This window comes from Cuculus canorus, chromosome 1, assembly GCF_017976375.1.
Source record: "Cuculus canorus isolate bCucCan1 chromosome 1, bCucCan1.pri, whole genome shotgun sequence".
In the NCBI taxonomy this organism is placed as follows: domain Eukaryota; kingdom Metazoa; phylum Chordata; class Aves; order Cuculiformes; family Cuculidae; genus Cuculus; species Cuculus canorus.
The window spans coordinates 103395895-103423139 of NC_071401.1; the positions used below are offsets into that span (position 1 = coordinate 103395895).

Consider the following 27245-nt stretch of genomic DNA (forward strand, 5'->3'; position numbering starts at 1 on the left):
AAAGTTGTTCCTGGAGAGGTGCATCCACATCCTCATAGGTTTTTAAAGCTAGCTGGGATCACTATGATGCTCTGTTCTGATTTCCTGTATAATGATGTCAAAGATCTGGACTCGCTCATTTCTACATCAACTTCTGATCGAGTAAGGACATGTCTACAATCAATTTTGATTTAAAGAGTTTAAATTTGAGAAACTTCAATGCATTCTACACTAATACATAGTTCATATCCTATAACATTAAACTCTATCCCATCTTAACATACTGTGTGGAAGATGACTATTTTAGGTTTGAAGATACAGCCTTCTAACTTTGTCTTGCATTATGTCATCTTTCACTACAAAAGCTTCTCTTATACTTCAGTTATCCTAAGCACAGAGAGCAATTATCTTCTAGTTATCAAACTGCTTATTAATCCCTGGGGATTATAAATAAATATGTGAAGTTATATGGGGGGCAGAGAGGCGGGGGAAAGAAAAAAAAAAAAAAAAGATACACACAGAGACAGACAAAAAGACGTTCCAGAAATCTTGCATCTCAGTGCCACCAGGGTTTCAAAGGATGCTTAACTGCTGGTCTTTTTATCAGCAGTCATGAAAAGAAAAAGCAGCCAGTTTTGTAATCAGGAACTAATCAACTTGGATACTTTTGGCATACAGCACAAAGTAAAATTTATGTTGAGAGCTGAAGGCTGAAAGAGGGAATGAGGGATTATTTTCCTTTGGAAAATTGTTCCACTTTTCTGTCTTGCTCAAACTAGACTGAGTCAGAGAGAACTCTTGAACTACTGTATGGTTCAAGCTGTGGGCTTGAGTTTGAAGCACCTTCTTAACATATAGCCATATACCACCCCGCGCTCTAACTCTTACTGTTAAACCTTTCCAGTAAGAGTCTTACTGTGGGAAAAGTGTCTGTCTCCTTGAAAAACAATTAGGCAATTACATTGCAAAGTCATGAAAAAGTACTTCCTTTAAGTATGAAGAAATCGGACACCTGCATATGCAATGTAGTCTTAAAAGCAGAAAGACAGGATTACAAGGATTACAACAGTTTTCCTTTTGAGAGATGCTATCTGAGTAGGATTCTGACTCCTAGAGGGTTCAGAAAAAGAAAAAAGACAAAATACAAACAAAAAACTACAACAGATAGCAAAAAAACAACCAAGTGAAAAAGAAATTTAAACAAAATAAACAAGAATTATGAGAGATGAGAAATATCTTTTTTCTGCAAACACACTTAACTCATTCAGTAACATCAAAGTAGTGTACAGAAAGTCACTGTCACTGCAGTTTTTGCTTAGTCAGATTCAAGGATAAAGAGATTCATAAAATTGTAGGGTTCCTTCACCTGTTGTTTTGAAAACAGAGTTTTCATGACTGTGAGTGCAAGAATATGGTTTCCACAGAAACCACACTTGACCAAGCACGTTGTAAATGTATAAACCAAGAATCTCATAAGCAACTCTGTATAGGACAGAAATGGAAATTCCACCTATGTAGGGAACAGAACCCCAGATCTCATTGACCAAGTGAATTCCTGCAATTCACACCAGCTGGTCTACACGAATGTAACATGCAATCAGAGAAGCATTCAGCAGGCCTCTTTGGGATGTCACTATTGAGGCCAACAAGCAGCCAAAGAAATAAAATATTGCTGTAGACTATAGCATTACAAAACCAAGCAAAGCAAGATTTCTAAAGAAGAAAAATGCACAAACACTCCCCCAAAAAAAAAAAAAAAGAAAAGGAGAAAAGATGATGGAGAGAATGTCATCAGAAAAATACACGTCTTGTAATAAAGTACAGAATAACAACATTTAACTACCCCTTTAAAGAGAAATCTAGTGTTACTCTGCCAGTGAGTTCTGCTTCCACAGCTCAGCATAAGGTATGACGTTCACAAGGGCCTGAAGCAAGCCTCCTCAGCGACCTGAAATTACCAAGACTAGGAGCACAGGGACCTCAAGTCCTCTTGGGTCCTGTGCCTGGTGATAATCATTAACCATGTGTCACTAAGGGCCTGGAGACCCTCACGTCTGAGCACTGCTGAAGCCATGTATGCCACCTCTAGCTTTACCTCAGCCAACCTCAACACCTGCATACTGATAAAAGCTGGGCTGCCATCAGTAGCTAGGCATGCAACTGGAGGGCTTTGAACAATACAGCAGTTCTGGGAATTTGAACGTACTACTGTGCATACTGTGAGACTCCTGAATCCCCCTGTTTTTTGACTCTTAGCATGAGGAGGTGCCAGCTGAGAGATACATTTTCAATATGAACCTACTAAGGCATGGCTTCTTAGTAGAGAAAACGGCAATTTATTCTGCAGATTAAAAGCAAATGACCACTTCTACTATTCTCTACCAGAATTAAGAAAAACACTCAACAAGGACAAAACATATCTAGTATTTGTACATAAAGTAGACCTAATCTTGTTCTTATTCCACTATAAGAGTGGAATAAGAACAAGTTCTGGATAGTAGCTATTATTCTCATATGGTTACCGAGCAATTTATTGCTAAAGATAGATATCTGACACTGTCTCTCACAACTGACTCTCAGATTTTCTGTTACCAGTTAGCCTATCATTCACTGCACTGTTACATCTAACAAGAGAGTGTTTAGGTCCTTGAGAAAAGAATCATAATTAATTTTACATGTGTAAGATGTCCCCCAGGCTCCCCTAAGTCATACAAAACCATCCCTATTGGGCTGATCCTTCAAAAAGTAGACAACAGATAAGATAAGTGTATGTCAAGACTCAAGGAGGAGCAGACTTGTCATACCAAACAGAAAATCTAAGTAAAGAATGCAGCAGTAAGGCAAAGCTAGCCTAGATGTTTTTGCAGCAACCAGTGGTCATCTCTGTTATAGGAAGGACTACACAAAATGCCATGCAAAATGTAAAATATCCAGCTGTGCAAAGTATGAAAGAATCTTCCTGGGACACGTTTTGTACATGATTAATCTATGTCAGAAGTGTTGGTGCAATGTCAGTACCATAGTATACATTTTGCATATCTACGTGCTGTACCTCTTACGTTTTCCTTACTTTCTTTCACACATGTTCATACTCTTAACTAATCTCAGATTCAGCAGGCCATTCTGTATCACTGAATATTTTCAAAATCTTATAAAATAAACCCCAAAATGCTAATATGATATATAGGCATACCTATATATACCTCTACATAGGTGTGTGTATATACACAAACACGCAGAGGAGCGCACAACATTCACATTCATACAGGGAAAGTAACTTAATAGAACGGTTTCCAACTGCATTGATGTAGTACTATTTTCTCCACCAGATGGCAGTAACTTCAACTTAATATAAAACAGACTGGTTGCCACATGTCCGGCAAACAATGGCATTCTTTATAGTTGGGATTTTCCCTAGGAGGGAAATGCTGGAGTTTTTTTCCACATGTAGAGCTATTCCAGTTTCCTTGTATTTAATGACAAATTGGAGGATAAACTTTAGCACTAAGAGCTAAGCTCAACTTTGATCAGAGTATCATACAAGGGTTTTTTTTTTTAAACAACGTGTCATCCCATATTGTTATTTTTTCAGTAGACTGTAATTTCATCAAATTTGAGAAATGCAAGTGTTATTTCCAGTCATTGTCTTTTTCCAAGAATAAGTCCTAGACAGAAATGACTGGGTAACTTTCAATGGCATAATAAGCTTAAACTTTTACAATATATGTTAATAATTAAAAATACTAAAGGACTCCAGAGAAGGGGAAAAATGGAAAATATCTTGTGTATAATTATTTACCAAATAATATTTACCAAATAATATTTACCAAATGTACAGTGTTCAGACTTCTTGAATTATGAAAAATTCCGTATATCACCTATAGTAAAAAATATTGCAGGCAGCATATGCTGTATTAAATATAGGCTAAATTGTCTTTAATGTGCGAGCTAACAATTGTCTCTACTGGTAACAGTTTAAAGGGTTTTGTCACCTTAGTTCACGTACTGTAAAAATAATGCAATCTTATGGATGAGGACTGCTCTGTAGAGTACCCAGCTTCAAGAGTGACTCCAGCCAAAATATTACTGTTTACCTTTAATTTCTTTAACTTCACATTATTTTTTAAAGAAATGTTCAGGAAGAAAATGCTATATATTATAAAAACAGGACTTCACTCCAATTCTACTAATACTAGCATTCAAAATGAATAAGGTGGTTTATATTCAGCTCTATGCTGACTGCAAAGAACATATAAAAAATGCACATTCTTGTTAATAAAACACACTCATCTTTCAATAAATTTATTACCAAATACACAGTCTGTTTGGACAGCTGTCTTCCACTATCTTATAAGCACAGATTCAGATCCCTTTTTTTTTCCTGATTTTAAGTTTTTAGGTACAAAGTAGAGCAAAATTTTCATCAGATACACAAAACTAATGAGTACAGTGATGGAAAGAAAAGCAAAAATTTATCTGGATTTTATGGACAAACAGAAGTTTGAGAGAAAACAAAGACAGCAGAAATGAAACCGATCTTAGAAACATTAAAAATGAAAGAAAGGAACCAAGATCTAACAAAATATTCACAGTCAAAGGAGGAAACATGTTCAGGGGCTTAATATATTTCATAAATAAGCCAGGCATCTGTTACCTGCTCTGGTTAAAATACACTGGTGAATAACTGCTTTTCAAGAATATAGTGATAGAAGAATACTTTCTACTAATTGAACATTAAGTCACCAGCCATACTTGCCCCTCTCACTTGTGGCTACCATTCCCAAATATTTCACTTTTCATAACCAGCTCCTCTACATAAACCAAGAATGTAAGTCAAATTTACATGGATGTGTACAAGATGCCTGGCATCCCAAACCAACGTCATTTGCAATGAAGACAATCTCTAGATATAGTATAATTCAGAAGACCTTTTAGTAAACTTTCCATTATGGCTTGATATTCTTCTATCCAACATAACATCCCAGCATAAAGAGTTTGCAGCATTCAAAGGGCCAGTAAAGTAGGAGTTACAGACAATGTTTTTTCCTCCAGCTGCAGTATCAGTAGTAATCCTACAGTAATATTTAGAAATTCCTGTATATTTTGAAAAGGATGTGGGAAAAATAGACAGAGGTGAAGGAAGAGAAACAGAAACTGAATACGGGACAATATGTGTTACAGAGAAAGTCTTAAGAGATATCAGATCTATTTTAGCTGACTTGAACAAATATGTAGCAGTGATTATAGGAAAATATCTACCACATATAAGTGCCAACAGGAAACAACGGCTCCAAGGTGAAGCTAGTTCAATTTAAATCAAGTAGTAGGCATGATTTATGACAACTTTTTTCAAGCATTAATCACTCTTGCTATGAAGAAAAATAGTGGGTTAAATAAAAAAAATAAATCCTTTCCTGTTTTAAAGATAAATACAAGGGAATAGTGGGGCAAAACATAAAATATTAGAAGAGTTTAAATTACCTAGTCTAATGGCACATTCCATTTTGAAAAACTATCAATTTTCACTAAAGACATTAGTAATTAGCCATATCTGTAAAAAAAAACCATTTTTACTCACATCAAGGTAATCCAAGCCTTCCCACAAGTGAGTTGCCATTTAACCTTCCTTAGAAACTCGTGGGGAAGTTTTCATCCAAGAGAATACGGCAATGACAAAACTACCTTCAAATTTAATGGCACTAAGATTTTAGACCAAATTCTGGCATTGCTGGTGCTGAGATACCTCCTCATCACAGTGAGCTTTGGAGCCCTGTGCCGTTCAAGCCCGGCTGGGGCTCTGGGTGCCAGCCACCACAGTGGGTCTGACCCTGCCTTCCTCATAGCCGAGTCCAGCCTGGCCTTGCTGTGGGGCCCATTGTCTGGGCTGAGGGACATCCATCCGATGTGGTGTCCGACCACCCCAGCATACGTGTGTCATGAGGATAAGTGCCATGATTGTGCTCCTTTTTAAACAAGAGGGAGTGTTTTCTAACCATCCAGGGAAAGCCATTGTGGGTTGGCGAGCAGCATCACTGCTTCTGGTACCCTGTGGCAGAGGTTGTTTACAGTCACTTGGCAACTGAAATTTTAGGTAATGGTTTCAGGGCTTACCTGCAGATTATGAAGTGGTCTTGCTGCAAAATGGAGAGGTGCTGTACACCTAAAAGAGACACAGCACATCAGAATGAGGGTACGGAACTCACACAACAGAGTAGCTGAGTCTCTGAGTGTCACCTGATTGTCTTAAAATTAACCTTGTTTCAAAGAAACACATAATGCTATATCCCACAATTACAAAATATACTGACAAAAAAGAGGAACCTTTTTTCCCCCCAAGGTTTGATGAACTTTAGCAGGTTAACATCTCTATGAGAATTGTCATACACCAGCAGCTTAAGCAAGAAAATAAGCTGGTACCACCAGGCGGAGTGCCTGACCCCTCACTTGCCCACTCTGCCCTCAGACTCTGCTTTTCCAGGGACTGCAGTGCACACAGGCAGGGGCCAGACCACAAAGAAGGCAAATGATTTTATTTCTCCACCATCTTCTCTCTGGTAGGCCCCACAGTCTTTCATCATGTTACAAACTGGGGGCACTCTTGTTGGCCACACATTCGATTGTCTGTTAAGCTATATATGCAAGTAAAGTCACGACTTTACTACTTTTATTACTTTCATAAAGTGGCAACAAACCTAATTTTTTTAGACTGAACTTTAAGAGTTGAAAATTCTTTTTTCTATTTGTATTTTGTTAGAAAATTTATAGTTTGATATGCACAAATCCCGTAATTTTTCTCATTTGTACTAACGCACTTACAGCAGACATAAAGTTGTGTTTAGTAGAATTTATAAGAAAAGTATTAATGTATAACCATATTTCTGGTACAATAAATATAATACCAAGGGAAAATACATGTAGCAGGAGCACTATTCTGGCAAAAGATGTTTAGTTTATGCAGTAAGAAATCCTCTGAGCCGATTGTTATCAATAGATCACATATAATGCCTTCATTTCATTAACATGGAGTTTTTCAAGAAGTACAATAAGTTAGTAAACTGTTGTTACATTCAGCAAAGCACAGAATTTTTAGATGAGGAACCCTTTAGTTTCTGAGAGCTCAATTAGTGTTAATTACAAGTTTAAAGAAGCACCACAACATATTCACATTGATAGTATAGGCATATCTGCAGCATAATTACTGTCACTTCAATAAGTGCACTCATGCAGACACATCCCCTTCTAAGATCAAAGTAGTGGCATATCAAGTCCAGTCTCTTGTTATCAGAGGCAACCATGTTTCACATTCCCTTTCATAAGTGTATCATTTTCCACTTTACAAACAGTTAGATGTGTGTGAAAAAAAGAAAATCTGACCACTTTACTGGGAGGCTTCTCTAAAACGCTACAGCTTTGATGGCTCAAAATCATCTAACTTTCAGACTGATTTTCTGGCAGCTATTTTTGTCCCAGCTCTGTTCTTCAGATTAAACGACTGTACTTCTTCACTTGCAATCTTCCTCTCCCTGTAGTATATCTTTTCTCTTGGCCTTTGCTTTGTTGAGGAGAAATAAAGCTTCTAGTATCCTTACAATAATCTCTCCCTTCCCACTATTCATTTTACTAGCCTTACCCTGTTTGTTGCAACTAAGTTCCCTTTTCCTGCACCCCAGTGCTCTGCATGTTAGGCAGTATTCTTGGGGAGGTTGTTGCAGTGCTTTACATGAAGGCATTACTAATTTCATTTCCGTACCTGAAAGGTCTAACTTAGTATCTTTTAAGATGGTATAAACCTTGTTTAAGGACATATCATATCGGTGCCTCAGTTTTTTTTTTATGAAATTTATCTTATCTAATTCTAAGCAGCACCTCTGAGCTTGTCACCCCAGGCCCTTTCTATAAGTAGAGAGACACTTCGCAGCGTGATTCATCTAATCTATTTTTAGAGATTCTGACTGAATAAAATCTGTTGTTCCTGAGAGATACTCTTCACTGAGCATGTCTAAATGAACACCTCAGATGGAGAGATATATACTGATCAAATGAACAGCTTAGTTTGTGGATTAGTAATATGATCAGCTCCTTAATTTCCTTCTTGAAAATCACAAGATACTGGATATTAGTAGAAGTAATCATAACTACAGATATAACTTTATGTTTTCAGAATTCCATCCTGTTTCTATTTCTTATAGTCTCCAATCTGTACAGTTTCCTCTGGGTAATTCCAACTGACAGTACTTCTGAACTGCATATTAAAGATGGATTTTCTAGTATAACTTTAAAACTCACAATAACTAGAAGTAGCACAATTTCCTCTCAAAAATCAAGTGCTTGTGTAATAATTTGACAGGATTACAGTTTGACAATGATATCCTAGACTACAAAATGAGAAACAGCAACGGCTATTTTAGGAATCAGACTTGTAACATTCAAAAGTGAAAACAAGATGCTGAACTTCAATCAATCATAAGTAAAAGGATGTAGACTTGAGGAAGTAGGTAGGATGCTTTTGGCAACTCATCTCTATCAAAGCTCCTTAATTACATCATCTAAGCAAAAAGCTTGAAACATTTGAATAGTAGAAGTTAAACATTAAGATCAAACAAACAAGAACAGATATATCTATCATCTTCTTCTCTGATGGAAAAATTACTGGAATTTTCTGCACAAAGAAATAATGAAAAACACAGAACTCTGTGCTCTCCCTCACCTCCATAGATAAATCAATGTAGTTACCATATTGCATGACCTCATAATCAATTAATATTTAAAAACTGACTCCTGCCGAATCTTAAGAATTTACGTTATATCCTCTAAATTTAAGCTATACAATGGAAAAAAGTGTTACCACTATACCAGTGTTTCTTTGGTTTGTGCAGGAAGTGCTAGCACAGATAGCTAAGTTTATCCCAGAGGTTTTGCAACAAGGAACAGGCTGGAGTGAATATCTGAAAAGTTTTGGGTTTGGCCAATATGTACTCGTGAAGGTTTTCCTCACATCTCACCAATTCTGTTTACGTACAAGCATTTGACCAACTCTTCATGTGACACAAGTGATAGGACAAAATTCCTTATGAAAGGGGATAACTGGGGAAAATTTCCATCCAAACCACTGTTAATCCTAAACCAAATACAAATTACAGAATATCTGGAAGAGTATGGAACACACCAACATGAACATTTCAAAACTGAATTATTTACCATAGCAGAAGTCATTATAAATACGTTCATCTTACTTGGTGTACAGAACCCAAAATTCAGGAAATTGTTAAGAAATGCAAACATCTAACAACTTAGTTCCTGGAACCACAATACCAAAAGGAATAACTTCCAAATAATTCATGCTCAAGTACAAATTCAAGGACAGAAGGTCCATAAACAGATACTGAAGAGTACAGGTAAGGATGCTCCCTCCAACATCACAGACCCAAACCAATGAATGTCACAGAATTACAAGTCAAACAGATCACAGAAAGCAGAGAAGCCCATGCACTCTTCCTAAATTGCATACCCTATTGTCACTATCCTAGAATAAGTACCAGGACAGAAGGACGATTGGTCTGGCCCACAAGAGGCTTTCTTGAATTATCTTGTTCTATGAATAAAAGGCAGATAGATTTCAGTAGAACCTTGAGAAAACACAAATAAAATTTCTCTTTTGGGAAAAAGATACTTGTTTAAAATCATCAAACACTGCAGCCTAAAAGTGAGATCACCTAGTCAGAAATCATGAGTGAAGAAATGCCATTAGGGTTCTCACACAACATGTATTTGACTCAAAATACCAGTCACAGCAGGATCAAAGTTATCTTGTTTCACAGAAATATGAAAGATTTTGTTTGGAACATAATTTCAGATTATTTTTTATTTCAAACTTTCAGCCATCATGGCGCTCATAAACCACAATAATCAGATTTTCCATTCTCTACAAAAAATCTGTTTTCTTAGGCCAGAGCTCTCATAAACACATCCTTGACAGTGTTATTTTTTGAGCACATATGCTGACCTTTCTCTTTTTTGAAGAGACTATTCTCATTTTGCATTCAGTTACATATTCTTTAAAATACTGCTAAGTGCAAACTTTTTACGTTTGCCTTAGTTTGCAAGGTTCTTTACCTTACAAATATTACAAGATTTTAGTAGAATTCTTTCTGGTCAGCAATGTGAAACTTCCAGAGCTCTTCAACAGATGCAAACACAGAGGACATTTCCACCCCGTTTCTGAAACAGGATGCAATGATTCTACCAAAGATATATCTGTATATAAAACAGCCAATATCTATCCTAGAGAACGCTCTCTCTTTTGTGTCTGTCTCTCTAGAGGAAAAATAATAAATAATAATAATAGTAGTAGTAATAATAGTAATAAAGGTAGTCTCACCCCAGACAGCACAACATCATAAAATCAAGACCAACAGTAGCTTAGACACACTCTGGTCTCTCATAAGTCCTATTTGATCTTCCATAAAGACATTATGTAGCACACAAGAGGAAGCAAATGGTGAAAAGGCAGCATATTTTGCATACAAAGGATCTCTTTGATGCTCTTCTGAAAACGTCAGAAAAGTAAAAGAAACCCTTTTTTAGAAAAACTTGTTTTCTACATTAGAATGATCAATCTTCTTGCAGCCCAGAAGGCCAATCATAACCTGGGCTTCATAAAAAGAAGTGTGGCCAGCAGGTTGAGGGAGGCAACTCTTTCCCTCTGCTTCATTCTCATGAGACCCCATCTGGAGTTGTGCATCCAGCTTCAGGACCCCCAGCACCAGAAATACATGGCCCTGTTGGAGCGGGTCCAAAGGAGAGCCATACAAACAATCAGAGTACTGGAATCCCTCTACTATGAAGACTAGGAGAGTTGGGGTTGTTCAGCCAGTGGAAGAGAAGGCTGCAGGGAGACTTTATTATCGCCTTTCAATACTTGAAGGGGTTTGTAAGAAAGATGGAGAGACTTTTTACTAGAGCCTGTAGTGACAGGACAAGAGGGTGGACTTAGATGTAAGGGAGATTTTTTTTTTTTTTATGATGAGGGTGCTGAGACACTGGAACAGGCTGCCCACAAGCTGTGGACACCCCATTCCTGAAAGTGTTCAAGGCCAGGTTGTACAGGGCTTTAAGTAACTTTATCTAGTGATAGATGTCTCTGCCTATGGCAGAGGGGTTGGACTAGATGAACTGTAATGGTCCTTTTCAACCCAAACTATTCTGTGATTCTACAACTCTATGACAGGCTATTTGCAGAAAATATTTTTGCCATGGGATCGTATCACAAAGATTGTGATCTTAAATTAGTCTACACAAGAAGCAAGCTGTTATTGCTATTGTTCTCCATGTCTCTGTTAAAAAGGCACAAGAAACACCAGGTTATTTTGGATTAACATTTTTTCAGTAACGCTAAAGCTTCCTTTCTATAAATAGTACATCAACATTAAAGGGTCTTCTGCTCATTCAATGTCAGAGGCTTCAAAAATGACGGAACTGTAATGAACTACGTATATTCAGATGCTCCTTGAACCAGACTAACTTCCATTTCAAGGACAAAACATCACCAAACTATGCCATTGAGTGAGAAAATATGTCTTTCTGGTCATTTGACTCAGATCTCATCCAACATCTGTTATTCATATTTGAAGCACTTGGAAGGAGACTAGAATAAAGAGCAAGGACTGAAGTAGACTTTCTAAGGCTTTTCGTTGCAGTGATTATAGACCAAGAAGAATATTCAAGAGCCAGAGAGAATTAGTTTGTTTTGTTTATTAAATTGAAGCTGATGCTGCTAATAATTTCCAAGGTAAAACCAAACAAATCCACATGCAGTACCTAAAGATGTAACTGCTATTGACTTAATTTATCTGTCAGGCACCTTGCATTTGAGTGGAAAAGCCTAGAGATTTTCACATACTACCAAAATTCAAACAACACAGTTTTAAGTTTTGGTGATTCTTTGCTAAATGGGCTTCTCCAAGTCCTTGCTCTTAGCAAGTCCATGCTCAAGCTTCAGTATTCTCTGTTATTAAGGAAAGGTAGAAAAGGATGAACCTGGAGAAGCAAACCAAAGGATTTTTGGTGGGGATGAAAACTGGCAGCACATTTAGCAACCTTGAATCAAAAAGGTATCTTTTCAGTCAAATCTCAGATAACTATAATTCCTCTGTACCAACCAGACTGAAAGTTGATGTCTTCTGTTTTCTGCTGCCTTTATTTTATCCAGTAGATTATTAGGATGTGCAACACAATAAATTCCTGTCCTTGAAATGAAGACTTACAACATTGTCACATATCGTAATAAAGTGCCAGATTACTTAAAGACGGTACCAAACTATAGAAGCCCTATCTTCACAGAACAAGAGGATCATGGTTTCTTCAGGGTATTTGCTTTGTTTTGGTTCTGTATGCTATGATAGAGCTGACACTTTTATGTGGGTGACTCAAATGAAGAGACTTTTGGTGAAATAAATAACTCTATTATAAAAGCTTCTTCTCAATTGTTCAAGTTTCCATAAGCTAGATGTTCCATGCTGGTTCAGCTGTATTAACAGATTTCCACAATTCTTTGTATTTCTTCAGGAAATAACCAATGGAAGGGGAAAGTGTAGATAAACTATGCTGATAGGATTAGTACATCTTTTAATTCAAACAAGCATTTCAGTCCGAAATTCCTCTAAAATGAACTGATGACACAGTGAACCTTGTCTACAGCATACTGTGTTAAACCTTTGCCCATCTCTCTTGTGAAAACAAAGGAGTTAGTTCTGAAGAAAACAGTGGCATGAATTAAACTGATTATGAAGGAAATTGCATCTGATAACCTTTGCTACACAAACCACAAAAATTCACAACATCCAGGAGGCAACTCCAGTACAAAAAAATACCTGCTGCTTCCTGTTCTCAGAACCAGTGATGCACTCCCTTTGTTCAGAGGAGTTGAATTGGCTTCTATATCACAGTGGAGGTTAGAGGACACTGTTGCTTCTTGAGGCCCTTAGAGCTCTGGTATTCAAGAAGAGGAATAAGATGTTTAGATTATTTACTCCGTCATCTAAATGAACAGCTCAAATGGGAAAAGTACAGAGAAGTATCAGGTATCAGTCTAATAGTCATCACTGAGTAGCAGAGTAAAATGCCTCCAACTGGCAGCCTGAACTTCAGCTCAAACTAACTAGGTGCAAAGCTGGCACATCACTCAAGGAACAGCCCAGTATAACTCAAATGTTTTCTCAGAACTTTAGTGTCAACAGCAGAGGGCCAGGAGTGTATGTACTTTGGGGCAACACATCAACACATGGTAAAATCCACCCTACAACAACAACAGAAATTAAACTTCATGATTTCACAATCATGTCTTCATTGCTAATAGAGATGCACTTTTTCCCTTCAACACCAAGTCTTACACATCTTTCATTGTAATGCTCCATCCTCAGGTCCTTGCAGGATAAGACTAATTATTTCAAGGAATGATCGTTAATATAATTAAGATCAGACCCTTCCCCTTGGTACACTGTGCAGGCTGCTGTGAATGTAGATATGACTTTCTTATCAATTACAATAAAATGAACAAGAGGGAAGCTTTTTATTTAAAAAAGTCTTCTTCCAGGAACACTCTCTGTCCTTCTCCTTTTTTAGTTTTTATTAAAACTTAACCTGTAATTAGCATGAGAATAAGTGATTTCATTGCTGAATTTCAAGCAACATTTGGATACCAAATACAACAGCACTGGGTTTTTGCACTATTTATGCCATGCATACAAGATTCAGTACTCAAATCTTTTTATTCATTGTTGAAGGTAATAAACTAATTTAAGAGAACTTCATGTAGTCTGAATGAAGCTTATGGCACAAAACATCCACACAACATATGAACTCCTAAACTGCAGTCAGTATACAAACATGTTTGTCATTATTAGCATGCATCTATAGTACAGCAGGAATAACAAAATGTCATATTGCGTGTAACAGCCTACACAAAAGACCAGCAAATACATTCTTCTCTTAAGCTAATGGAATTAGTTAATGGACCTTCTGGAGAAAAGATACTATTTGCAATGATATCAAAGACTATCAGAGAACTGAATTAATATGCAGGGTATAAATTACCCAGAACAAATTCAATGAATCCAGATCATGACCACTTTAAGATAATGGGCTTCCTACTTCTGTTCCTAATATTTAATAGCTTATATTGCAGGTTTATATTGTCCTATGCATTTTTCGTTTCTTTCTTAAATAATTTTGGCCCATCAATATGCAGGGTAGGCCAAAAACTTTTTTCAAAAAAACCTATCACTCTTTAGAGGAAACTTGGAGTTGTCTCAAATAAATACTTTCATTTTGCATATGCAGTCCTCAGCCTAAATTTAAATCAAACCATCCTGCAGATCAACAGAACTTCAGAATGTGCCCTGAGAAACTACTCCCCTTGATACACTCATGAATATGAATTACATTTATAGGATAGCAATACAAATTCTACCAGTACCATAAGACCCTGCAGTTATGAAAGAGCAGCAAAATAAATACTAATGGAAATGGCCAGAGTAATTATTAGTGTTTCTGAAACTTTGAACTCTATTCAACAGTTCATCAGATATTTGATCCCCTCCCTTTCAATTTTAACAAGAATATTTAGAATAAAACTAATCTTGTACTGAAAACAAGAACACAAATGCTGTAGCTGGTAATAAAACAGAAGAACATATAGTAAGTACATAACAGAAGCTACTAGTCCCAAAGCTGTAACAGTAAAATTGTAATGAAAGTAGTAAGTCATCAGAATTTCCACACTACCACAAACAGTTAAAATTTCACAGAAGAGATTGAATAACTACAATTAATAAAACAGTCAGAGTTATGCCAGAGCAAATACACAGCACATTTTAATTTTTCAAGAGGAAATGTAATATGCTGCAGCTAAAGGAACAACAAAGCAAAAAGAAACAAAGTACGAACACAATGATTCTCCAAGGTTAATGGTTACGCTACGGGCTTGTATTCACTGATCATATTTTTACCATCCATAGCCTCCATATAATATTCCTCCCTGCCCCCCCCCCGCCGAAAAAGGTATTATCTATTGACTTTTGTGTGCATTTTTAATTGTCTTGCCTAGGACTGCAAATCTTGGAAATTAGCATTGTAGAACCAAAAAAAAAAAAAAAAAGAAAAATATCTGTCAAAATCTTGGAGCAAAAAAAGTTATTGCGGAGAGATAGAAATTCATTACTTCTATGCTCTATCAAGCTTCTAATAATACACACCTAAAAAGAAAAGCAAAATCTTATTTTAAATGGCATTGGCTGAAGCTATGCTAACAAAAGGATTTGTGGCCCTGTCATGAAAAAACATTGACCCTTGACCTTTTTTTCAGTTTAGGGAAGAAGAACAGCCAGAATCTTGTGTATCAAACAAATGTTTGTTTTGTATAAACATTCTCCCAATTTTCTTAGTTTGCTGCAAAAGCGGAGAAAAAAGGAAAAAAAACCCCAAAACAACAGAAAAGAAGAAAATGCCCCAAACGAAAGGCTCGATTCAGAAACAGTGCAAGCCTGCTTCTAAACAGTCATGTGACTTTTTTTTTTGCTAACAGCCATGTGCTCACGTATCATTTTACTCTGAAATAACTCTGCGGATTTCAGCTCAACCTGCCTTTGCTTATAATGCATGACATAGCCTGTGAGGGAGCCTGAGAACTGTCCCTCTTCAAAAGCAAGGTTCCCATGCTTGGCCTGTAACCATGGAAGCAGATGCCTTTTTTGCTTACCCCTGCTTACCTCTTTGCAGCCACGAGCTGCTCCCTATTGTTAAAAAGGGTACGCCTTGATTTTTCTTCGTCGTGACCGAACTTGCCTCTTCTTCAAAGGGCATGATGCTGCAGGTCATTGGTCTAGACTGTTTGCACGGTCCAGAGAACAGCCTTGATGTAACCCTTGCTCCGTCTGTGCCACACCACCAGCCGTGCGACTGCAGACTGTAGGGGGACATCGGAGATCTGTATTTGAAAAGAAGTCCGTCCGATTTTGCCATTGTGCCTTTTCAGTCATCGATCGAATGAATATCGAACCTTCTGTCGTTGCATGTGTGAAATAGATAGCTTAGCAAGCACTTTTGTGCCCAAACCTGTGCAGTGGGCCAAACTCTTTTCCTTTATTCACAACTATTATTGTTTTTTTTTTGTTCTATAGTAATTTCTTAAGTACTTTAATAACGGTGTCCTAATGTTAGACCAGCCTCACAACAGAATCTCTTTGTTGTAATCTGCTTGATTTGGAGCTTAATTTTTTTTGGTTTTTTTAAAAGGTGTTTTCTCTTTTAGTCATTCCCAGTTGAACATCAGCCCCCTTAAAGTGCAAGGGAGGCTGATTTTGAATCAGTATGAATAGCCCAGAAATGTGAGGGTTTTCAAAACAAGATATTGGCTGGAGGTTTGCTACCATAAGGTTTAAAAATCACACAGAGGGAAAAAAGTGAAGTTAGAAAGCTTCAAAAAGTAAAAAATAGTAAATACGGCTTTTTTTTTTTTTTTGACAAATACAAATAAAGAAATAAAGTAGAGAATGGTAAGGAAAGATATTTTAATTCATAAAATAATGTGGTAGTGGTGGCTAAAAACCTAAAAGAATCGTATCTCTTTTTTTTTCCCTTGTTACAAAGACAAATAACTTGGAAATTTCAGATCTGATAACATGAAAGATCTAAAATACATTTCACTCTTCTGTACTATTGCACAAACATTTTTGATATTCAGTGGCCAGCTTATTTTTCAAGATGCATTTAATTTAAAAAAACTCCATATAGATAGATGTCTGAACCATAGTAAGAAATTATGAAAATTATGTTAAGCCACAGTAAGAACGTAGCTGACAGTCGAAGAGTTCAGCAGAACTCTCGGAATTTCAGGGGAGAGTGAAGAAAAAGATGCTGTAACATCTTCAAATAAAAAAGAATTGTAGCTAACATGGAAAATGATGCAGTCTTGAAATCGGTCGGTAAGCAAGTTTTTACTCTTCTTTTAACAGAACAGCAAACTCTCTAACCAATGCCTGTCAAAAAACAATAACCTAGTGACAGCCATCAGCACCTACTCATTGTAAAATATGCCTGCCTCTACTCGGTTCTAGTGAAATTCGGATCGCATCAAAAAGGGCTTATATATTCTTCAGGGTGTTGCTTACCCAGCGTTGTCTGTATATGACATCAGTATATATATTTTTGAGATACCACTATCTCATACTTCAAGGCATACCTATTTTCTCTAATTGCCGCAGGCAAAGGGGAGGTGCACTAAAGAATAAAGAAGGTTATTGTGACAGATGAAACATAATTCACAATGAGTACTCTTTTCATCCAGCCTTAAGTAGCAGAGGATTACTCCAAGCTGAATTTTAGGGGAGTATGTATGATCTGATTTAATAATATGAGGACAGGCCACAAGCTGAAAGGCAATGCAAACCAATTATACTTTTGCTGTTTGTTTGGGGGGTTTTGTTGTTGGGGTCTCCCCCCATCTTTTCTGGAAGTAGAAGAAATGTTAACGTGAAGAGGGCCTGAAGAAACAAGGGGAAAAGTAAGAAATGCCAAGAAATAAAAGTTGGAATTTTCTGGAATGGATATTAATAAATGATTATTTTATATTTCTGCTTCATGACACTTAAATGAAATAAGATCATGCCATTTCTTCAGTAAATATGCGCTGTGAAAGTAGGTAAACTAATTTTGATACACTTACTGAACTTGTATTGCTTCAGAGAAATTCTTACTTCAGTCTTCTAAAAATGCTGTATGATACCAAGTTTAGATGTAGATAGTTGTGACAGTAAAACAACTTTCTGCTAAGCATGTGTACATTGCTTTTCTGAGTCACTGTTTTAATATTTAAACAGTAAATAAGTAAGCTTGCATGTGTATTTTATGTGTTTTTTTCCTTAGAGTGTGCTTTGGAAAAGACTTGCTTAGCATAAATTACTGTGTTGCATTCTGAAAAGATTTATCTTTTTATTGTTTCAATTTTCATATAAAAACTATGTTTTTATGATCTAAAATTACATTCAGAATGTATGGATGTGGTAGCTACTTAAACGGCAGAAACAGCTAAGCTGCTTGGCAAAAGTAATGAACATCATTTTACCTATAGAAATGTTAATTTAGATGAATTAATTTTTTAAGCAATAGGTAACTTTTAAAAATCCATTTTAATGCAAATGTTAATAAAGTAATCATTGATCTTCTCAAGGAACAATTCTATAAAATTTGTATAATTTATTATGCTAAATAAAATCATTTTTAGATACGGGTTCTAAACGTTTTTCAAGTGTTCATCTTGTTTGAAAATCACAAAAAAGAAAACCCAAAACAATGAGTTAAATGCTTGCTTTCATACATTTCATATTTTTTAATTACACAAATACTGCCTAGCAGTAAGAGCTAAAAAAGCTGTGCTGCTAATTGAAAATAAATTATTACTAGGTGTTAGTTCATATCTTTCAGATTTTGGACTGAAATATACAAAGAAAATGATTATTTGGAACAGACTTTCCGTTTTTCAAGTGCTGCTATATTTCAGACCAGCTAGAATGATTCAACAATTTAACACCAAATCTTACATAAACAAATGACAAGGAAACAGCATTAAAATATGCATCTGAAATTACTATTAATTATATTTATTAAACCAAAAAAGAACACTGAAATTTTGCCTCTCTGTAGGCTGTGTTAATGAACTGTTTTCTTGTGTTGTATGATTTCATGTCATTCTTAAAAGCAAGCGTAAACCAAATATAATTATTTCATAAAGATCATAAACAATCAGTTAGGTTTTGGTGTATAAACTGTATGCATTAAGCACACCTCGGTACTGTACTTTTAAAGAAAGAATGAACAGTCAGAAAGCATATCAAAATACAATAATAAAACTGCTAGATTGAAAGCATACATTTTAATATTTTAGCTCGCAAAGGGAGCAGCAGCCAAAAGAGCGTTGTAACCACCTGACAAATAGCAACAAACAACAGCTCTGAAGTCAAAATATTTATTAGGGTGTTATGTTAATGTACAGGCTAACATATGTGCTAAGAAGAAATATTCTATTATCTTCAGCTAAGTGAAGTAGTAACAACGAACATAAAGGTTTATAAGTATATATAGGACTAAGAAGGTTTCTTTCCAATCATGTAACCATTTAATTTTTCATTTAAAAATATATCAAAAAGTGTAAAATACAAGCTACTTTCATTCCTGTCAAAATTTTTATCCAAACATTATTGTTGCCATGTCACATTGCACTTACCATCCATTGTAAAGTTTCTTAGTAAGAAATATATTCGTAAGCATTTGTTTAAGGATTCAAGTGACATTTTAACTACACCAAATGGCATTAATTTAAGCAATATATCTTCTAATAATAAACTTTCAAACAACGTATATTTTAGGGGTATTCGCATTGGTAGATTGTTTTTGTTCTCTTTAAAATTAGTTTGAAGTCGAATTTATTGTTAGCATTATGGCATATAAAACTTTCTGCAAAACTGCAGATAAAGGTTAAGTTTGAAAAAGCAGGAAAAAGAGAGAATCTCAGCTCATACCTGCATACAGTAAAAAAAATAAAAATGCACATCTCTTAAGATGAACAAATGTTGTTTTAATACTGAATTATGCTATAAGCACCCATATCTTTTACCAATGTAAAAATATTAGTTTCACCCAGTGTTTTAATTCTTTTTTTTGTAAACAATACATCAGGCTGACTGCATATATATCAAGTTCACTACATGATTATAAATAGTCAGTGTTGAAGTTTTTGTAAAAGAGAAGAAGGAGGAAAAAAGAGTTCTTTCCCCACTCCTGCAAATAGCTTTGATTTTAACCAAATTGTAGCGCGCAGCTATAGTTTTCTTATCCCATTCTCTATAAAGCTTTAAAAACCTTTGAATGAAATTAAGATTTGTAATATTTGGGGAGCTACAAAGAATAGAGTGGCTCAGGAGACAACACTGGGAATGAAAGAAATCATAGACTTTGATTCCATACGACACGCTGGATAGGAGTCAAAGCTGCCACATGTAGTGTGAAAAAATGCCACCCCGGTGTGAACAAAGGGTTTAAAATGGAGTCAAGAAGCATGCAAGCTCAATGTCTAAGCTTTTCCTGTGAATTGTACTGCCACAACCTGCAGGATATCAAGTGGGCTGGGAAGAATAGAGTGCCTTTGGAAGCTACAATGGACTAGCGGTGGTCGTCGGTGCGATAGGGTTTCTATTGTTTTGATCTTATTTGTGCATCATTACAATGCACTGCTTTTACTTCAGCGAGAAATTAAAATCTAAGCACCAAAAATAAAGTCACAAAATTCACTGAGAAAGTTATGAATGTAGTAACTCTGACCTTTCTTATTGTAGTCCTAGTTTACAGCTTAAAGAGAGAATTTACCATCTAGATTGTTCATTTTACTGGTGCCTGAACCACAATCTCACACATATGAAAAATATTGCTCATAAATATCTCTGTGGACTTTTGCTGAGATAATATTTGCAACAATATAAACATTCAGAGTAGTTTATTTAAATCGAAAGAATGTTGCAAGTTATTTCAACTGACAGCTTTCCTCTTCTTATTACAGCTATTAAACTGTATAGAACAGAAAACATTATATTTTAGAAATAATCTATGACAGGGAGCGGTAGCAGCCAAAATATGCATGGGTCATACACTCGCAAAGACGCTAAACTGACAATATTTAACAGCGAAAGTACTGAAAAGCATAAATATTCTATCTAAAGTAAAATGCTGTGCAATCAATATACAAGAAATAATAAAAAAGGAAACAGTTAAATATATTTTCCCAAAACATGTAAATAGCAAAATTACAAGTTCCTTGAAGAGCAAATGCAATATAGTTATTAGAATTCCTAAACAAAATCAATTAAAATCCAAGGAAGCAGGCCCACAAAACCCACCAAACAGTAAATTTTCTAAGAATTAAAGAAAACTTCCAATATCCTATATTATATTTATATTTTTTATTAAGGATTATGTCAAAAGCCACTGATTTTCAGTTTATGAACACAGGTCAAGACAAGAACATTTTTCTGTTTACTCTGTGTAACTCTGTATAGAAATCAATCTGTTACTTTCATTACAACCACGCAATCAATTCCATTTAAAGTACAATGCAACAGCCAAGTCCAAGGACAATATGGATTGCTGAAAATCCTTCATACTATCTACAGAATTTATTCAGTGCTACCAGGATGATTTTTCTTCTCATTGGTATGCAACAAGCTTTCACAAACAAACCTATATTGGCTTCACCTAGTTTTAGTTCAAAGCACAATAAACTAAAAAAAGCATATACTCATTTACAGATATGCAACAATGCGTAAGTATTGCTCCTCAGTAAATAAAAGAAATCATTTCTTACAGAACAATTTCACAGAGGAAACTAAGTCACACGGAGTCATGATGATTTCTACAACTGTAATAAGACATAACTACATGCCAGATAAAGCATATGACGTACATACATGCAGACATACATTATGAATGCAGATAACATATATAAGCATTCTGTTTTGAAAGGCTGTATTTTATCAAGCTACAATTGCTTGTAAATATGCCTCTCTCCTTTTTCTGTTCCTCATAATGTTATTCGGAGGTTCCTGAAGGACACAAAGCCAAGGTATTTAAAAACTGCAAAACATGATCAATATCTGTCCCTGCACATTCAAAGAATTTAGTATGATCATTTGGACAGATGTAATTTAGCCATATTTATCTATGCTTTAAATGTTCATAATTATTTATATAGTCCTATTCAACATATTCATATCTAGGTATACTATCAGATTTTAAAACTATAAACCCCCAGATTGTATTTTTATCTATGATATGTTTATGCAGGTTTATTTTGCTGCACTGGTTTTGTTATCAGCCTATTTTTTCAACTTATTATCTCCTGTATCTTAGTATTCATAAGGGGGTTTTTATAATATTTTTCCTTCTGCCTGCTTGAAACATAAGCCTGTCAAATGAATATTGCCGTAAAATGAACAGAATAGTCTGATAAATATTCTATAGAATATTCTGCAGAACAAAGCTGCCTGTGATTTTTAAAGTAAAAACCTTATCTTGAATATTCTTAGCATTAGACTCTTATTTGTTCTTTTACGGATCACTTTGTTCAATGACATGTCTCGCTCACCAACAACATATCAGAGAAAATGAAAAATTAATCTTGCAATATTGCCCCGGAACATGCAGTCAGCTGCCTGCTGACAGCGCTGAGGCTGGTTTTTGATGTTCCAGGTTTCCCCAGGTTTGATAATTTGCCGCAGCACTGATACAAAATCTCTGGGTGTTTCTTAGGGTGCCATCTCCTTTTTAATCCCATGTACGTTTTTTAGTCACTTTTAAATTGTTGTTTCTGCCAAGTGGCCAACCAATTAACAGCACCATCTCTTGGGTAACGATGTCAGGCAGGCATGCACGTACATATGTGTACATGTACGCATGTGAATGTGTGTATTCTGTCTTGTTATTTCAGCTGAGTCTCAAACTGGGGCTCTCATTCACCAGTTAAATTTATCTCTGCCAAACTTCGCTGTATGCATTCCAGCCATAAAGAAAATTGCATAATGCCAAATTTCTTACTCAAGTATAACAGCATGTAAATAGACAAAGGGTTCACAGCACCGTGAGGAGAGAAACTGTCCTGACAGACTTGCATTTATCCCCACCTCAAACGTTAAATAAGCATACATAAACATCTTTCTTTCCTCTTGTTCAGCTGTGTTTACTTGCCACTGCTTCCCTCCTCTAGCTTTCACCAGCCCATTTTCCCCCACCTCCTGAATCTGTTTATTTTGTCTCTCCTGCCTGTCTGCCAGCAGCGGCGCTGAAGAATCCCCAAAAGCTGCAGCCCCTCGCATCCCCATCCCAGGGGCACCCTGAGTATTTGAAAAGGGCACAGGAATTAATAGGTTAATTTCATACAGGCAGGAGCAGGCATGACTCAGACCCTAAGAAGATGAAGCTGGACTATCTGGAAGGACTGCATTAAATATCAGATGTAATATCTGCAAGTGAAATAGCAGGGATACTGTTGGGAAAGAGAAAAAAATCACTTTCCCAGAATATTTTCCATCTATTCAGACATTAAACAGCTGAAACATGGGCGCCACCGAGGTTAAGCTTGCCAGTTGAAAGCAGGACACCGAGCTACTGAGCAGTTCTTGCCTCTCCCTCTAACTACCACACCAGCCTGGGGAGCCACAACACCAATTTTACCAGCAACCTGCCCCCAGGGGCTATTTTAAGACTGTACCATCTGCAAAGCTGGCCCCAGAGAGCCAGCTCAGATCTGTTTTGAAATGCTACAGACCAACTACAAAGCCAGTTCAGAACCCAAAAATAAGCAATATAAGGGATACAGGCTGGCTCCTTCACCCTGTGTGAATTTTGGTGGCAGCAAGGAAGTGAAAATGTGGGATGTTAGTACAGTTAAACTATACATAAGGAAAGACTAAAGTCCACTTTTTAGAGGAGAGTTACCTTTCCTTGTAGCAGGAAAATATAATACGTTTGCTTACTAGCAGGAGAAAACAATTCCACATTTTCTTGACTCAACTGTGTAAGTTAGCAAGCCAAGTTTTCCACTCACTAAAACGCACACTGGACCAAGGCAGTAATCACCTCCAAAGCCAGCTCATCCTTCACTCACACTAAAGAATATCTCTTATGGCAACCCCTCATGCCATCTCCCAAAGCCTGCTGGATCTGCATGAGCCCTGAAGGTGACAAAAAGCAAACAGACAACAGAGTAACGTGTAGAGAAAATGTAGGCCGATAGACCACTTCCAATATGGAAACATAGCATCAAACAGCTGCTTTACAGCACTTGCGTGTGGTTGAAATCCTGTCAACGTCAAACCAACAAACATCACAGAATCACAGAATCATTCATTTAAGGTAGTTGCAAAGAGTTATAAGGTCTCCCTTCAGCCTCCTTTTCTCCAGATTAAATAGCCCCAGTTGTGCTCCAGACTCTTCATATTCATTGCCCTTCTCTGGACACGTCCCAGCACCTCAATGCCTTTCTTGTAGTGAGGGGCTGAAAACTGAGCACAGTAATCAAGATGCAGCCCCACCAGCACCGAGTACAGGGGCAATCAGAAGAATCAGGGCCCCTAACACTCCCAGGAGCTTGGATGCTACTTCCTTACTCCTTGTTTGTCCCCTGAGGAAGACGCTTAGAAAAATCAGTCAGCAAAAGTACTGCAGCAGGAAAACATCACCACCCTCTTTTCTGCTAGAAAAATTGTCCTTGTTAAATATTTGGTACCAGATACGATAGTAAAGGCAATTCAGTTTTCCCTATGTGCAAGTGCTGGAGGTCATCACTGGTACAAGGACCCAAAATTATTCTGATTTTTTGCCACAAAATGTTCAATTCACGCTTCTCAGCAGTTCAACAGAAATAGCATTGTGCAAGCACACGCTCCGCCCTTGAACCATCGTGCAATGCTGAGGAATGAGAGACTGAGTGTAACATGAGAGTATTCTCTGCTTGAAGAGAACTTTTCACTGCCTTCCTTAATTTGTAAATCTCCTTCTGTTGGTTTATTTTAGTACTTTGATTCTATTTGAACATAGATTACTATGATTTAATTTCCTCCCGTCTTTTTTTTAAAACAGAGGATGGAAAAGAAAAATAAATCTCTCATGCTCTCAGCATACAACAGTTGATATAATAGACTGAAATGGCTCCTTCTAATCACTTGGGGATTTTTAAGTGCATTTTATTGACATGATAAGCCATTATGAGTCCTTCAGACTTGTTATGGTTTATCATATCAAGGCTTATGGTTTTAAGTAATATTCCTAATATGCATTCACAGCATCCACTCCAACAGTTTCTTTAATCTCAATTAAACACCATTAAAGATATGCATGGTACCTATGTAAAAGTGGCACCAGAACAGTATTTGTATGCACCAGTAACCAAATAATATCAGACTGGCTCAATTGCCTTCCATCTCATTCGTATCCAGTGGTCTTATTACTTAATATAAATTCATATGCAAAGGTAATATTATTCAGTGGAATATAGGGGACAAAAGGTTTTGGTCATGGGTTTTTTGGTAGAGTTTCTTTCTTTCTTTTCTTCAAGTTAGTCATTAAATGAGATCTCTTCTGCCAAACCCCAGCAGCTGTCTGAGCAGAACTTAAAACCCTTCGATAGATCCCAGCAAAATGGAGGTTATTCCTAGTGTCTAGGACAACATTTGTTCTCAAAGAGAAATAAAACTGAATGTCAAAGGTCACCAGGGAGAGTAAAACTCTGAATGCACAGAACACAACTGTGCAGTCATCCTGAATGGCCACATAGTATGCCTATGTCTTCCTCAACCTGTGCCATAGGCTTATAGTCTGCCCCTTTATGCTTTTTGCACTTCATACTGCTCTGTTTCCCAGTTTCATCTTCCTTTTATCTTTATATTCTGGTTTCTCCACAGACATGGGTCCCCTGCCCTTAGAAGAAGAAAGTGAGAAGCAGCAAAAAGAGATCATGTCCAAGGCAGAAGAAAGGCAGTCAAAATGAGTATGGCTGCCAAACTGCATAGACCTTTCTCTTAACAGAGACAGGAAGTCCTGGACTAAGTGCAGCAATGTTAGAAGGTTATAAACCACTTAAAACCTGTTATGAATTTATAGAAATTGATCTAACGCCAAAATTAAGAAGTTACAGCTGACAACGTGATTTAAGAAGCTGAACTGGGGCAGAGGACAAAGTGAGACTCACCAAAACATAGTAAAAAAGAAATGTGTGCTTAGGGTGGCAAGGCAGGCACCAAATTTGGGATAAGTACAGATCTTAAAACAACCAAAGGTACAAATGGGTTGCCAGCGGCATATAGTGCCGTTTGGTGCTTCCCACAGAGACCAAGGGCAAAAACCTTAGGAAAGGTATGAAAACAGACCAAATCTATAGTGCTCTCCAAATTCGAAAGAAGTTAGGAGTTGTCACCTTGCACAGAGACTGGACAATATTAAATTAGCTAATGCTGCAACATCAAGCCTCTTCAAGTAGAAGAATTTGGTGCACTTGCCTCTAATTTAAGGAAGAAAAATATATATACATAAAAGATTAAAAGCACATTTGTAATTTAACTAGTTATACCAGCTGGAACAGAGGTAACACTGCAAAACTAGGGGATGTAGATCCAAATTGTACTTGTAGTTACTATCACAAAGATGCAAAATGTTCTAATTATTTTATGCGAACTAGCTGCAAAACCCGAGCTGTTTTTCACTGTTGTCAGAGGTCAGCCTACTACTAAGGCTACCCTCAGTACAGAACTTTGTGCTTCTCCTATAATGGATTTTAAGCTTATAATGCACTCTCAGAATAATTTCAATAAAACCAAAGGCTATCAAATGATTTCATAATCAATTAACACTAAAGCTTAATTCCCAGTCTGCTACATTCTTCAATGCTGCTTTGCCACATAATTGATGTCTAATTTGCCATACCATACAAACGAGTCTTGTTTATTCTCATTCCATTATCAGTAACTAGCTCATTATTCTAATGCACTCTGAAGTATTTTAAAAATAAATGTGAAAGCAAGTTCCATTTGTATTCTGTGTCTATTAGTTATCCTTCCAGGTTAGAAACCATGTTCAAATCATTATACTCCTTTCTTTTTATACACGCCAAATAATTCATTTGTAGCAGACTACAATCCATGGTTTAGAAGTTTGTTGAGGTAAGAAAGCAAAGCAGGTATCAAAAGGCAGCAAGACTGGTATATATTAACCCTCAAAAAAAGTTAATAATTATCATTCTCTAACTTTCTACTGTAGTTTGATGGCTCAACACTATAGAAAGAGTTCAAAGGTTCCCTTCGAAGAAATCACCTTTTTTTTTTGCTGTTATACCCTTACTGCCCATACCTTTGTTAAAATATTCCAGAACAAAAACAGGTGCTTTGCAAAAAAATACTTTGTAGCAGCCATAAAACTATTACAGTAGAAGAAAACCCCTTCTTGAATCACTACAACATCCACCAATTGAAAAGCATGCCTCCTTGGTAAAAAAACATTTCTATTTAGCCACGAATTCTTGGATGTCTGATCATCACTACCACAAAGATGTTAGCTTTTGTATTTGATGAAAAGTCATGTAGTACATTTCAGTGATCAGTGGCTTACATTAGCAGGTAAAAAACGATCGAACAACTACAGATTCCTCCTGTGCTACCTACAGAAACAACTGGAGC

General features: G+C 36.5%; 1 protein-coding gene across 4 annotated transcripts in view; it reads right to left on the reverse strand.

The window, feature by feature from the left end:
* LOC128852302 (uncharacterized) overlaps positions 1-27245 on the reverse strand; it is a 341810-nt gene that overhangs the window by 132888 nt on the left and 181677 nt on the right. For 2 of the 4 annotated variants that reach the window (XM_054068130.1, XM_054068136.1), the window contains 2 exons: positions 15744-15940; positions 6091-6139 (listed from right to left, as the gene is read on the reverse strand). The exons of 1 other annotated variant lie outside the window; for it this stretch is intronic. In XM_054068130.1, coding sequence (XP_053924105.1) covers positions 6091-6139; positions 15744-15940 — 246 coding nt within the window. The remainder of the gene's footprint in view (positions 1-6090; positions 6140-15743; positions 15941-27245) is intronic. One more of the 4 variants, XR_008450049.1, reaches the window with a different exon arrangement.